The sequence below is a fragment of the Mustela putorius genome, unplaced genomic scaffold (assembly GCF_011764305.1).
Source record: "Mustela putorius furo isolate JIRA1106 unplaced genomic scaffold, ASM1176430v1.1 tig00003834_pilon_pilon_pilon, whole genome shotgun sequence".
In the NCBI taxonomy this organism is placed as follows: domain Eukaryota; kingdom Metazoa; phylum Chordata; class Mammalia; order Carnivora; family Mustelidae; genus Mustela; species Mustela putorius.
The window spans coordinates 82,018,168-82,033,571 of NW_025421987.1; the positions used below are offsets into that span (position 1 = coordinate 82,018,168).

The 15,404-nt window shown below is 34.7% G+C and overlaps 1 protein-coding gene across 1 annotated transcript in view; it reads right to left on the reverse strand.

Annotated features, from left to right (window-relative positions):
* The window catches only part of CCDC39 (coiled-coil domain containing 39), a 52,720-nt gene that overhangs the window by 19,290 nt on the left and 18,026 nt on the right, over positions 1 to 15,404 (reverse strand). The window contains exons 8-12 of the mRNA XM_004745071.3: positions 9,404 to 9,507; positions 8,733 to 8,865; positions 6,022 to 6,216; positions 4,914 to 5,078; positions 2,150 to 2,287 (exon numbers count right to left, since the gene is read on the reverse strand). Of these exons, the coding sequence (XP_004745128.1) occupies positions 2,150 to 2,287; positions 4,914 to 5,078; positions 6,022 to 6,216; positions 8,733 to 8,865; positions 9,404 to 9,507 (735 nt within the window). The remainder of the gene's footprint in view (positions 1 to 2,149; positions 2,288 to 4,913; positions 5,079 to 6,021; positions 6,217 to 8,732; positions 8,866 to 9,403; positions 9,508 to 15,404) is intronic.

Consider the following 15,404-nt stretch of genomic DNA (forward strand, 5'->3'; position numbering starts at 1 on the left):
ATTATTACTGTTATACACAAACAAAAATGCTTTCTTCTATTGCCACAAAAGTCAAACTTGAAAATACAACTTTTTCTAATTTGACCACTGACCAAGATAACTAGGATTAAATTTAGATTGCTCTCAGTGATAACTCTTGGTTTTTCTTCATATTTAAGAAACGGATTTATTCCAAGTCTTATAATTCAATTTGAAATTTAAGTTTTACTTAAAAAAAAAAAAGGAAGATTCCCAAAATCTTACAATACAGGAAATACATACATATATATATATATATATATATATATATATGTATATGTGTATATATATATATATATATATTCCTATGGATGAAAATTTTTATATTCTAAACTAAATCTCACAAAATAACATGTAAATAAATTTCTATTCTAAACAATTCAGTCATGGATAGAGTACTGACAGAAGAGTACAAAAATAAATCACTTTTCAGAATAGAAAGTCCAGGAACAAACACTCCAGAACATAAGACTTTATTATTTCAAAACACAGCTTTGCAGTTGGAGAAAAGATTAGATCCCTACATCTCAAATGTACTAAAAAGATATTCCAGATTAATGAAAAATTTACTGTAAGAGATAATACCAATGCAGTTACTGAAATATTAAACATTTGTTTGATTTTTAGTATGACAAAGAAGTTTCTAAGTATAAAAATTATTTAGAGAAAAAGTAATTGATGTTAAAAAAAGTTTTTAATGTCAAAAATCTAAATAAAAATTTAAAGATAAATGGAAAAAATATTGATAATATGATAATATTTTTACATATGAAGGTCTTTTGCAAAGCAAAATATATATTAAAAAATATAAAACTTCTAATGGAAATATGGGCCAAGATAATAAACTAGAAATCCAAAAAAGAAAGATCATGGAATATAACATACATTTTTTTGAGAGGAAGAGAGCACACAGAAGTGGGGGTGGGGGTGGGGAGGGGGGCACAGAGGGAGAGGGAGAGAAAGAATCCTAAGTAGGCTCCATGCTCAGTGCAGAGTCCACATCCCACAACTCTGAGATCACAACCTGAACCAAAACCAAAAGTCAGACACACTTAACCCACTAAGCCACCCAGTCACACCTAAACATTTTTATTTAAACATAAATATTTTAAATTTTATGTTCAAACATCACGTTGTCACCAACTTAAAAAATATAGACTAATACAATGAAATACCATGTTTGCTCATCAAATTGACAACAATTTTATGAATTACAATATCCACACCTACTGATGATGAGTAAAATAGAACGCTCACACACTGCTGTGGGACTATTAGATGAACCCTCTAGAAGACAGTTTGGCTTGAAAATTAGTCTGGGGGCACCTGGGTGGCTCAATCAGTTGAGGGCCCAACTCTTGGGTTTCGGCTTGGGTCATGATTTCAGGGTCATGAGATCAAGCCCTGTGTGGAGCTTCCTACTCAGTGCAGAGTCTGCTTGGGAATCTCTCTTTCTCCCTCTGCCCCTCCCCTTGTTCATGCGTGCACTCTCTCGCTCTAAAATAAAATGAAATATTTTTTTAAAAAAATAGTTTTAAGACACTGAAAATATTCCTTCTTTTTGAACTGCAATTACATAGTTAGAAATTTCTCCTAACTCACTGAACAATTATACAACGACATATATGCACAGTATATGATAGTACTATATTTTCTTTAAGTGGGCTCCATACCCAAAGTGGAGCTCAAACTCATGACCCTAAGAACAAGTTGCATTCCACTGACTGAACCAGCCAGGTCCACCTGATAGTACCACTTAGAATAACCACACATTGGAAATAAACACATATCCAGAAAACAGGATATGGTTTAATGTTATGGAAACTCACATGCAATAAGCTGTAGGAAGACTTTAAAAATAATTGTTAAAGAATACTTAATGTTTAATATTTAATGTTTGCCAACATACATGGAAATAGATAATATATTTAAAATTTCTTTAAATAATATATATAAAGTCAATTTTCTTCAAAAGACTAGAAGGAAATACTATAACTTTAACACTTTATCTTGTATACAGTGATTATAGTGAGTTATTTTCATCTTTATAGTTTGGTATATTTTTTAAATTTTCTATAATTAGCATTAAAATGTGTTTTTTAATATTACATACACATACGATTTACTGCACCTGTTTCAAAGCTCTGGTTTTATTAAGTTCTTTCTCTGATCTGTCATTGAAAAGGTTTAGTTCATTTATTTTGGTCATGAGGAACTGTTTTTCATCACAATTTTTACTATTTGACTTCTTGATAAAGTAAAGATCATTCTATAAAAAGGGAAAAGAGGTACATAAATATATATTTTAAAATAACATTAAATAAACATATCTTACATTAAATTATGTTCCATCAAATATTTATAATAATTGGATCTTATATCTCATACTTCATGCTCTAATGTTTCTAATATAATACACGTGAATATTCACATAGAAACATATTCCTTTTTATCACCTATTGATTTTTTGTATTTGGTTTTGTTTCAATAATTCTGCAAAATATTATGTATTGTTCAACCCAAATTATTGGGTGATTGCCATTTATGGGGAGAAATATGAAGAGGAAGCCAAGCATCAGTTCAGTATACAGCTTACCTTTTGAAGTTCCTTACTTGATTCAACCCAAGTCACAGAAGGCAAAAACCTTCAGTCTAAAAAAGCATAGGGTTTTGGTTCCCAGTACAAGTTCTAGAATCAGATGGCCTTAATTACACATTAGTTATCTGACCCTGGTGGGCAACCTACTCTTCCTTAGTTTCCTCATTTCTAAAATGGAAATGGCAGTACCTACCTGCCTGGGCTGCTGTGAGGATTAGAGATGTTACTGTCAAAGAGTATCTACAACAGTGTTTGACACACAGAAGTGCCATGAATTTTTATTATTACTTAATTACATGTATAGTTATGTATTGCTAGTGAGAAAATGGTAGAAAAGTTCTAATTCCATCAGATGTGTAAGTGTGTCACACAGATCCATCAGATATCAGGTTCCTAGCTTTATAACAGCCTCCATCTCCCTACTCACCCAGACCTTGGAACAAGGTTTGTGCTCATAATCCCCTCTGGGAACCTAAAGCAAAAACTTTCTAGTTTCAAGACGTAGTTCTGTTCCTCTCTCTCCCTCTTTTACTCTCTCTTTCTCTCTGCCTCCCGCCTATGCCTCTCTCATCGCCTGTATTTCTCTTAGGTATGAAGCGAATTGCATTGCAGCAAGACTGCAAGAGGAATTTTTTTTGCGTGTATGATTTCCTAAAATCACACATAAAAGATGTGATTTCAAAAAATTGACTTTTAGAATGAAAAAAAATTTAACTTAAGGTGATTTTCAACCAGAAGGAATTAGTTTCTATTATTCAAAGTATGAGATGGAATAGCACGGAAGAGGTAATGCAGAATGGCTTCACAATCTCATGGTACTACTGAGAAGAGCAGACCTTCATTAGAAGGTTAACTAGCTTTAATATCTTAAAAACGTCACTTGCATTTCTTGTAATTTATTTATCTCTCTAATAGGCATTAATAAAGAGATAAATAAATTACATTTAATGCTAGCATTAAAGAGAGAGGCATTAAGTACTATATAGCTGTATAATGGACAGAGCCCAAGTAGTTAAAAGGCAAAACACTAGAACTATTCCTACACAGCAAAACAGATACCATTCACAGCAGAGTCAAGAAATGTGCTTGCATGCAAATGTCACCCTCCTATCATTCAGCAGCATTCATATTCTTATCTTATTCTATGTAATTAAAACAATACCATTTATCGAACACCCCCTAAAAGCACTGTGTTAAGATACACATTGCTTCTAATTCTCCCAAATACCCTAAAATAATATCAAATATTTTCTTTCATTTAATAGATGAGTTAACTAGGGCTCAGTTAACTGGGGCTCAGAAAAGTTGAAATAGAAGTACTGAAATAAACTTTATACTCACAACCACTTGTTTTGGATTCCAAAATACATGTTCTTTTCCACAAAGTTAAGGAAACGGTTTTTAAACATTTCATCAGGAAACAAACTACTCCAAACCATAATTTTGTCATCTTAAATTTTTTTAAAAAAATTATTTTAAAAAAGTAAGAGCTCCCTTTCACCCTTGCAGTCCTGAAGGAATTCAGGGCAATCCTTCTTATAACCACTAGAGGACACCGATCACAAGCCTTTCAAACTGTAAATGACACTCCTATCTTTTGGGGTTATTCCATTCAGGTCCCTGAGCTCCTTTACTTACTCTCAGTTGAACTTTAAAATACGATTTATATTACACAGGCTCCCCTAACATAGGATTTATATGACTATAAACAGTAAAATACCGAAAGATGAAGAACATTTTTATCTTATTAACAAAATAGAATCATTCAAAAAATTGTAAGTAAAAAAATGAATAACAATAGATGACCCATAACGGTCATTTCAAAGATAAAGGGCAATCAAGATATTCTGGCAAAAAGATAATAGAAAAAAAATTTATCAATGCTTTAAACCATGTACTGTTTAAGAGTATTTTGAAGTCCAGTGGGCTAGGTATCAAATCCTAGCACTCCATGTACTAGCTGTGTACAGCTTGGTTACATGTGTAACCATGGACAAGTTACTTGATTTGTGACACGAGTATTAATATCTCCCTCACAAGACAATGATAAAGATTAAATGAGATAAAATACTCAAAGCATATAATATACTTAACATATAGTAAATGCATAATCAATGGTAATGCTATATTCTCGTAGTCAGTATAGAAACATGAACATTAATTCATACATTTGTTATATATGCAAGTAGCTTGGCAATCATCCTATCCAAGCATGGTCTTAGAACCATGTTGACTTAAAACAGAATAACTAATGACTGGGATATTTGAAGCATTAAAAGTATTTTGGTTAAGTTACATGAAGTTTCTTGATCTGTGTTTCCAAAAGGCCAAATGTAGATTTTTTCTCTTCCAAAATCTTTTTAAGTTCAACAATTTTTGTTTCAAGGGCTTGTTTTTCTTCTGAATTAATTTCTCCTTTTAACCGTGACATTCGGCGTTCCACTTGTTGAATGTAAAAATCCTGTTGCATTATTTTAAAAACAGATAATGAGAAATAGACAGTTAAAACCATTTCTATAAATGTAAAAACACAATAAACACTTTCTTAAAGTTTAGTCTTAAGTGTCATCATTTATTAAAGTCACTTTAATTCATCAGTAATTTATAGTGTAAAATCCTTCTTAGCTCTAAGCAGAGAAATAGCAAACCATTCCTCAACAATCTAGTGCATGATAATGACATAAAAGTAGGTAATCTTCTGAAAATATAAGAAGTCAGCTAGGAGGATATTCACCATACTACTAGGATGAAACCTCAGTAAAACCACTGGATTTATACAGACATGGATTTTTGAGGACCCATTTTCTAAGGGATACAAAAAAAGTCATAAATTGTTAGCCATGGATAGCTCAAATATGGTGAACTTCCAATGAATTATTTTTAAAAGAATACTTCAGCATCTGTAATTTTGAGAAACTAATACATTAGATAAGGAAATTGAGATGTAGAGAGGGATGATATTAAAGAATTAACATGAGACAAAATATATAAATGAAACATATAAGTGAAAACTTCCAAAGTGCTTTTAAACTATTAGTTTACGGGCAGGGGTAGGGAAGCCCATGTTTGCATGACTAAGACTCAACATACAGTTTTTCCAGGTTTCAGATATCTCACTCCTTGTTTTGTTTTACTCCAGGCCCAATTGGCCCAGGTTCTTCTAAAGCATGGTTGTTTCTCACTAGAATTGTCTATCCTCTCACCTGTTCATTTCAGATCAAGAAAAAAATAGCTTTTAAGGCTCCCTTACCTTACTGCTGACCAAACGTGATATCCCATTTCAACATTTGTCTATCGCTCCAAGAATGCCTTAAAAATCTTTGCTTTTTCAGGACACTATGGTATCTTAACCATCACAACTATAACAAATCAATATGGAAGACATTCATAAGATTAATATCTACCTGACTGTACATAATTTCTTGCTGCTTCAAGGTTTCAAAATCCAGTTTATGTAACTGATGGTTGAGGTGCTTTAGAGAAGACCGAGTTCCTTCGATTTCTGATACAACAGCTTTTTCTTTCATTGTCTCAGTCTGTAATTCCTGAACTTTCTTAAATAGCACCTCTTTCACTATGTTCAACTGAACTTCCACTTCCTGGTGATAAGAATAATAGTGATCAATGAAATTATAGTAGCTTAAAATCTTTTATTTTATGAACATTATAATTTCAGGGGTCATAAGTTAATCCCCGCCAACATTTTTTAGCCTTTAAAAATATAAGAATGCCCTTCCCACAATTTCAACAAATCTCCAACATTTCTTATAGTCTACTCTCTTCCAGTACCTTGATCTGTCATCTTAATTCTATACCATGTCACCCTGACCTTAGAACTTGGCCATTCCACTGGTTTCCTTAGAAAATAAAATATACCAGAGACATACAACTTTCAAGTTCACAGAATTTGCTGAAGTCTTGAGGCTGTTACAGGAAAGAAATCATATCATGCAATCTCCCACCTTATTCTGGGCACTATCCAGTGGTGAGCAGGTAAATGTTTATCCACCAGTTTTCCAAAGGATGGGAGGTTAGGGGGAAGAAGCTGATTTTTCATTGTATAAATATTCCCACTATGGCCAATTTCAAACCACTAACATGATTCCGTTAAATGCAGAGTTGGGAAGAGAGGCAGTAGCAAACCATTACATAGCATTTCCACTATACAGATATAATAAATGTAAGTAATCTTAAGAGCATAAATAGATAATAGTAAAATCTAGTAAAATAATTTTGAAGTGATGAGTGTGGAGTACTTATTTTACTTCATTTTGAATGTTATATATTTAATTATAAGTCTAAATAACTTAATTTTTAATAGTAGCTATGTTAGCAGCTGACTCGCAAAATTCCAGGAAATTCAACTATCATTCGTTTTGAGCTGGTAAGTGCTGGTCCCAACATGCTACTGGCACTACCCTTTATTCACACCTTGTCTCCAGTTGGCCTCCCTACATGTGCAGCCTTCTAGGAAACAAAAACCAGTCCTCCATTCCCACTCCTCATTTCTTAAGAGGCAGATCTGTCTTGACCTCAGGGTTTCATGACCATGTGTTCTAGGCTTCAAATAGATCTCCCATGCCAAGCAAGATCTGTTGAAAGTTATCATTTTAAATGTTGAAATAATTTCCCTCTGTGTTCTTACACCCAGATAAGCCTATTTCCTTTTGGCAACAAATGACCCTCAATATGAAAAAAAAAATCTGTGACTGGCACATTTAAATTTTGACAAATTAAAAAACAATATAATCTTAAGAATGCTTTTTTATATATAATGGACAATTTTCATTTGTTTTAAGACCTTCTCAAAGACTGTCTGGCAGTTTTAAAGTCAGTGCTTGGTAGTATAACAGAGTACACTTCCAAAACTATAGGTTAGGATTTTTCCAAACAAAAACCAACAGCTACAAAAACCAAGATTATGAATAAAATGCTGCTATACATGCTGCCATAATGAACGGCAGCACACATGCTGCCAATCCCATTTTTTCTAATTAAGCTAATTTCTTCAAAAATGTCACCAGTTTTTAATGTCATCATCAAAGGTCTACTTTATATGGATTTCAGTCTTTATAGACTTCTAATAAGTTCTAATACTGTCCTATTACATGTGCTATAAAAACTCATGCCTTAGGGGGAAAAAAACAACTTTTTAAAAAATAATGTGATTTATACTCATATACCACTCAAGTCGTGACTTCATTATTAAGGGATTTTAAACATTGAACAGCACACCGAAGAAGCTTGATTCCATCCAACAATAAGTGAAACCATATTTGATATTTATCAAATGGAGGATATTGCCATGATATTACTCAGAAAAAGAGTAAAAGCAAGAAGTAGTATAAACAGTGTCAGAACACAGAAGTCACTTCAAAGTTTTCAAAGAGGAAATGATGAACCAGCCTTGTCCAGTTCCTCAAAAATTGGCCTAAATGTTACCAAGATGCCAAAGACATTCCAACAGAGTTAAGAGAGTAGAACACTTAAGAGTCCATTTACCTATAAATGGTGCCAGACCATCAGAGATAACATATGATAAAGAAATACAGGGAAGGAATGTAGACCATTGGGGGAAATTCGATCACAAAGAAAGGAAAGAAGAAAGAAAGAAAGAAAGAAAGGAAGGAAGGAAGGAAGGAAGGAAGGAAGGAAGGAAGGAAGAAAGAAAGAAAGAAAGAAAGAAAGAAAGAAAGAAAGAAAGAAAGAAAGAAAGAAAGAAAATGAACAGTAAGGGTAGAAATCAATTTTAAAATATGGGCATTTTTCAAGGTACCTCCGCAATATAAGAGCACATATAAGAATGGCAAGCAGAGACACACCAGGCATTGGGAAGGCACAAGATTACAGGTAGAGGGCTACTTGTGAAAGAAGACATCCAAGTCAAATGTCGAAAGTGAAGCAAAAGGAGAAAGAGAAGCTTTAAGATAGAAGGCCAGAAAAATCCTTAGAAGCCACACACAAAGAGGGGTCCAACAACTCAAAATCTTGATAACAAATGTGATCACACCAGAAAGCAGAGCCTCTTAAAAGACCTCCTACTCCCTGACTGCAAGAGTCTAATTCACTATTGCAAGATTCACTGTGACTCTTAAGAACTAAAACTAAACTTTACCTTTACATTTTTTTCTTCCTCCCTTAGCATATCTTCCAAATTGGTAGCTTTCTCTTCTACAGACATTGTTTTCTCAGTTATCTGCTTTAATTTTTTTCTCACAATCTGATTATGATTTTTAATTTTCTGTAACCTAGAGAGAGTTTAAGAGGAAAGACAGAAAACATATCTAAAAAGTAATACAAACAAGAAACAGTTTATCCTAAGATTTCTTCATATAACGTGAAGGTGTCTTTTGCCATAAACCTATTCATTACCTTTCTGTGACCTTTCTGTAAACCTTATATATTTATTAAACATATATTTAATAGATCATAAAAATATTGTTCCTAAGCCTTTACAAAGAAAAACCCAGAAAAAACTTTTTTTCAAGTTTAATCATTTAGCAGCTATCAGTTTACAATTATTAACAAGAGCTTAAATATTTGATAATTTTTCTAGAAGTAGTCAAGAACTAGGGTGCCTGAGTAGTTCAGACATTTAATGTCCAACTCTTGATTTCGGATCCAGGTGTGATGTGAGGGTCGTGAGATTGAGCCCTGCATCTTGTCCCTCTCCTTCGGCTCCTCCCTCTACTTGTTCTCTCTCTTTCTCTCCAATAAAAAAATAAAATCTTAAAAAAATAGAAGTAGTCAAGAACCGTAAACATATTTAAATATCTTTTTTCTTACCTTGCTGTTTCTTCATGAATGTCCTTCTTTATTTTGGAAATATTTCTCCTTATACCTTCTAAATCACTGGAACTTCTATTCACAGTGGCTTTTAAAGAATCCAGCTATTCATTAGTTAACATACAGAAATTAAATTTTTATTCTACATCTTATAAATTAATTTCATTTTTGAGAAGTTCTATTCTGAACATGTTAGTTTTTAACCTACATCACAACCATAAATACAGTGGCCATGTTGCTGTAAAACGTATTAACAGCTTCTCTTTTTGATTTGTATTATATTCTGGATGGCTTATAGCATGATAACGGCAAATTACAGACTCTACATAGATGTACTAAAGGTACATAGAGCAAAAGCATCACAGTATTGGATTTTGGCAATGATTTCTTGGATATGATAGGCAACAAAAGAAAAAAAGACAAACTGGACTTCATCAAAATTTAAAACTTCTGTGCATCAAAAGACAGTATCAACATAGTTAAAAAGCAGTCCAAAAATGTAGAAAATAATTGCAAATCATATACCTGATAAGGGATTAATATCTAGAATATGTAGATAATTTCTAAAACTCACCACCACCACCACCACCAAAAAAAAACAAAAACAAAACAAACAAACAAAAAAACCAAACTGATCCAAAAAATGAGTGAAGGACTCAAATAGACAATAGACATTTCTCCAAAGAAGATATACTAATAGCCAATAAACTCATTAAAAAAAAAAAAAAAAAAAGCTCAACAGCATCAATCCTTAGGGAAATGCAAATCAAAACCATAATGAAATACCACCTCATACCCTTCCATGAGAATGGCTGCTACCAAAAAAAGAAAAGAACAAGTATAGGCGATAATGTGAAGAAACAAATATTTGTGCACTCTTGGTGAAAATATAAAATGGTACAGCCACTACAAAAAGTATGCTGGTCCCTCAAAAAATTAAAAACATAATTACCATAATTATCATCCAGGAATTCTGAGATAATTGTACACCATGTTCATAGCAGCATTATTCACAATAGCTAAAACATGGCAGCAACCCAGATAAACAGAGAAGCAAAATGTTTTATATATATATAATATATATATATATTATATATACATATAATGGAATAGTATTTAGCCTTAAAAAGTAACGAAAATTTGACATCTACAACACCATAGATAAACCTTGAGAACATTATGCTAAGTGAAAAAAGTGAAATAAGCCAGTCAAAAAGAGAAATACTGTCTGATTTCATGTGTATGAAGTACTTAGAGTAGTCTCATAGAGAGAGAAAGTAGAATGGTAGTTACTAGGAGCTGGGCGGAGGTGTAGAATGGGGAGTTAGAGTTTAATTAGTATGTGGTTTCAGTTTTACAAGAAGAAAAGAGTTACAGAGATTAATGGTGGTGATGGTTGCATAACATTGGGAATTTAATACCACTGAACTGTATGCTTGAAAATGATTCGGATGGTAAACTCTATTCTATGTGTACTTTATCTCAAATTTTTAAAAATATGTTATTGATTTATTTGGGAGACAGAGCGAGAAAGAGAACATGAGCAGGCAAAAGGACAGAGGGAGAAGCAGATTCCCCACTGAGCAGGGAGCTCAATGCAGGGCTTGATCCCAATACTCTGGGATCATGTTCTGAGCTGAAGGCAGAAATTTAACTGACTGAGCCACCCAGCTGCCCCTAGTTCATCTCAATTTTAAAATTTAGAGAAAAGAAATGAAGTACTGATGCATGCTACGACATGGATAAACCTTGAAAATATCATGTAAATAAAATAAAAATGTCCAAAATAGGCAAATCCATAGAGACAGAAAGTAGATTAACAGTTCCCAGAAAAAAAAAAAAAAAAAACAGTTGCCAGGGCTGGGCTGGAGGAGGGAAGTAGAATGATTTTTAATGGGTAAGGGATTTTTTTTTTTTGAAAGACAAAGATAGCCTAAAATTAGATAGTGGAGATGGTGGCATATTCTATGTAATATTCAAAAACCAGTAAATTATATATTTTAATTTTTAATATTTTTTATTTTTTATTTTTTTTTAAATATTTTATTTATTTATTTGCCAGAGAGAGATCACAAGTAGGCAGAGAGAAGCAGGCAGAGAGAGAAAGGAGGAAGCAGGCTCCCCGCTGAGCAGAGAGCCCAATGTGGGACTCGATCCCAGGACCCTGAGATCACGACCTGAGCCGAAGGCAGCGGCTTAACCCACTGAGCCACCCAGGCACCCAATATTTTTTATTTTTTTATAAACATACAATGTATTACTACCCCAGGTGTACAGGTCCATGACTCGCCAGATTTATACACTTCACAGCACTCACCATAGCACATGCCCTCCCCAACGTCCATAATCCCATCACCCTCTCCCTACCCCCCGGCCAGCCTCAGTTTGTTTTGTGACATTAAGAATCTCTGATGATCGGTGGGCGCCTGGGTGGCTCAGTGGTTAGGCCGCTGCCTTCGGCTCAGGTCATGATCTCAGGGTCCTGGGATCGAGTCCTGCATCGGGCTCTCTGCTTGGCGGGGAGCCTGCTTCCTCCTCTCTCTCTCTCTGCCTGCCTCTCTGCCTACTTGTGATTTCTCTCTGTCGAATAAATAAATAAAATCTTTAAAAAATTAAAAAAAAAAAAAAAAAAAAGAATCTCTGATGATCGGGAGGGAGACAAACCATCAGAGATTGTCTCCCTCCCGATCGTATCTTGTTTCATTTATTCTTTTCCTACCCCCAAACCCCCCACGTTGCATCTCCACTTCCTCATATCAGGGAGATCATATGATAGTTGTCTTTCTCTGACTGACTTATTTTGCTAAGCATAATACCCTCTAGTTCCATCCATGTCATCGAAAATGGCAAGATTTCATTTCTTTTGATGGCTGCATAGTATTTCATTGTATATATATATACCACTTCTTTATCCATTCATCTGTTGATGGACATCTAGGTTCTTTCCATAGTTAGCCTATTGTGGACATTGCTACTATAAACATTCAGGTTTGCATGTGCCCCTTCAGATCACTACATTTGTATCTTTAGAGTAAATATCCAGTAGTGCAATTACTGGGTCATAGGGTAGCCCTATTTTCAACTTTTTGAGGAACCTCCATGCTGTTTTCCAGAGCGGCTGCAACAGCTTGCTTTCCCACCAAAAGTGTAGGAGGGTTCCCCTTTCTCTGCATCCTCGCCAGCATCTGTCATTTCCTGGCTTGTTAATCTTAGCCATTCTGACTGGTGTGAGGTGATATCTCATTGTGGTTTTGATTTGTATTTCCCTGATGCCGAGTGATGTGGAGCACCTTTTCATGTGTCTGTTGGCCATCTGGATGTCTTCTTTGAAGAAATATCTGTTCATGTCCTCTGCCCACTTCTTGATTGGATTATTTGTCCTTTGGGTGTTGAGTTTGCTAAGCTCTTTATAGATTTTGGATACTAGCCCTTTATCTGATACATTGTTTGCAAATATCTTCTCCCATTCTGTCAGTTGTTTTTTGGTTTTGTTAACTGTTTCCTTCCTGTGCAAGACTTCATCTTGATGAAGTCCCAATAGTTCATTTTTGCCCTTGCTTGCCTTGTGTTTGGCAATATTCCTAGAAGAAATTGCTGCAGCTGAGGTTGAAGAGGTTGCTGCCTGTGTTCTCCTCAAGGATTTTGATGGATTCCTGTCTCACATTGACGTCCTTCATCCATTTTGAGTCTATTTTCATGTGTGATGTAAGGAAATGGTCCAGTTTCATTTTTCTGCATGTGGCTGTCCAATTTTCCCAATACCATTTGTTGAAGAGACTTTTTTCCATTGGACATTCTTTCCTACTTTGTCAAAGATTAGTTGACCATAGAGTGGAGGATCTATTTCCAGGCTCTCTATTCTGTTCCACTGATCCATGTGTCTGTTTTTGTGCCAGTACCATACTGTCTTGATAATCACAGCTTTGTAATAGAGCTTAAAGTCTGGAATTGTGATGCCACCAACTTTGGATTTCTTTTTCAATATTCCTCTGGCCATTTGAGGTCTTTTCTGGTTCTATATAAATTGTAGGATTATTTGTTCCATTTCTTTGAAAAAAATGGATGGGATTTTGATAGGGATTGCATTAAATGTGTAGACTGCTTTAGGTAGCATAGACATTTTCACAATATATGTTCTTCCAATCCATGAGCATGGAACATTTTTCCATTTCTTTGTTTCTTCCTCAATTTCTTTCATGAGTACTTTATAGTTTTCTGAGTACAGATTCTTTGCCTCTTTGATTAGGTTTGTTCCTAGGTATCTTATGGTTTTGGGTGCAATTATAAATGGGATCAACTCGTAAATTTGTCTTTCTTCTGTCTTGCTGCTGGTGTATAGAAATGCCACTGATTTCTGTAGATTGATTTTATATCCTGACTCTTTACTGAATTCCTGTACAAGTTCTAGCAGTTTGGAGTGGAGTCTTTTGGATTTTCCACATATAGTATCATATCATCTGCAAAGAGTGAGAGTTTGACTCCTTCTTTGCTGATTTGGAAGTCTTTAGCTTCTTTTTGTTGTCTGATTGCTGAGGCTAGGACTTCTATACAATGTTGAATAGCAGTGGTGATAGTGGACATCCCTGCTGTATTCCTGAACTTAGCGGAAAAGCTCTCATAGGGTAGCTCATCTCTTATTATAGTCTTTGGCTTATTATAATAAGCTCATCTCTTATTATAGTCTTTGGCTTAAAATCTCCATTGAGATTGATATTTACGGTGCGTTTTCATAGATGGCTTTGACAATATTGAGGTATGTGCCCTCTATCCCTACACTTTGAAGAGTTTTGATCAGGAAGGAATGCTGTACTTTGTCAAATGCTTTTTCAGCATCTATTGAGAGTATCAAATGGTTCTTATTCTTTCTTTTATTAATGTCTTGTATCACACTGATTGATTTGCGGATGTTGAACCAACCTTGCAGCCTTGGAATAAATCCCACTTGGTCATGGTGAATAATCCTTTTAATGTACTGTTAGATCCTATTGGCCAGTATTCTGGTGAGAATTTTTGCATCTGTGTTCAAGAATATTGGTCTGTAATTCTCTTTTTTGATGGGATCCTTGTCTGGTTTTGGGATCAAGGTGATGCTGGCCTCATAAAATGAGTTTGGAAGTTTTCCTTCCATTTCTACTTTTTTGGAACAGTTTCAGGAGAATAGGAATTAATTCTTCTTTAAATGTTTGGTGGAATTCTCCTGGAAAGCCATCTGGCCCTGGGCTTTTGTTTGTTTGGAGACTTTTGATGACTGTTTCAATCTCCTTACTGGTTATGGTTATGGTTCTGTTTAGGTTTTCTATTTCTTCCTGGTTCAGTTGTGGTAGTTTACATGTCTCTAGGAATGCATCCATTTCTTCCAGATGGTCAAATTTGTTCGTGTAGAGTTGCTCATAATATGTTCTTGTAATTGTTTCTATTTCTTTGGTGTTGGTTGTGATCTCTCCTCTTTCATTCATGATTCTATTTATTTGGGTCTTTCTCTTTTCTTTTTGATAAGTCTGGCCAGGGGTTTATCAATCTTTTATTAATTCTTTCAAAGAACCAGCTCCTAGTTTTGTTGATTTGTTCTATTGTTTTTTTGTTTCTATTTCATTGATTTCTGCTCTGATCTTTATGATTTCTCTTCTTCTGCTGGATTTAGGCTTTCTTTGTTGTTCGTTCTCCAACTCCTTTAGGTGTAGGGTTAGGTTGTGTATTTGAGACCTTTCTTGTTTTTTTTTTTTAATATTTTATTTATTTATTTGACACAGAGAGATCACAAGTAGGCAGAGAGGCAGGCAGAGAGAGAGAGAGAGAGGAGGAAGCAGGCTCACCGCCGAGCAGAGAGCCCAATGCGGGACTCGATCCCAGGACCCTGAGATCATGACCCGAGCCGAAGGCAGCGGCGTAACCCACTGAGCCACCCAGGCACCCCCTTTCTTGTGTTTTGAGAAAGGAATCTATCGCTATATATTTTCCTCTCAGGACTGCCTTTGCAGTGTCCCACAGATTTTGAACTGTT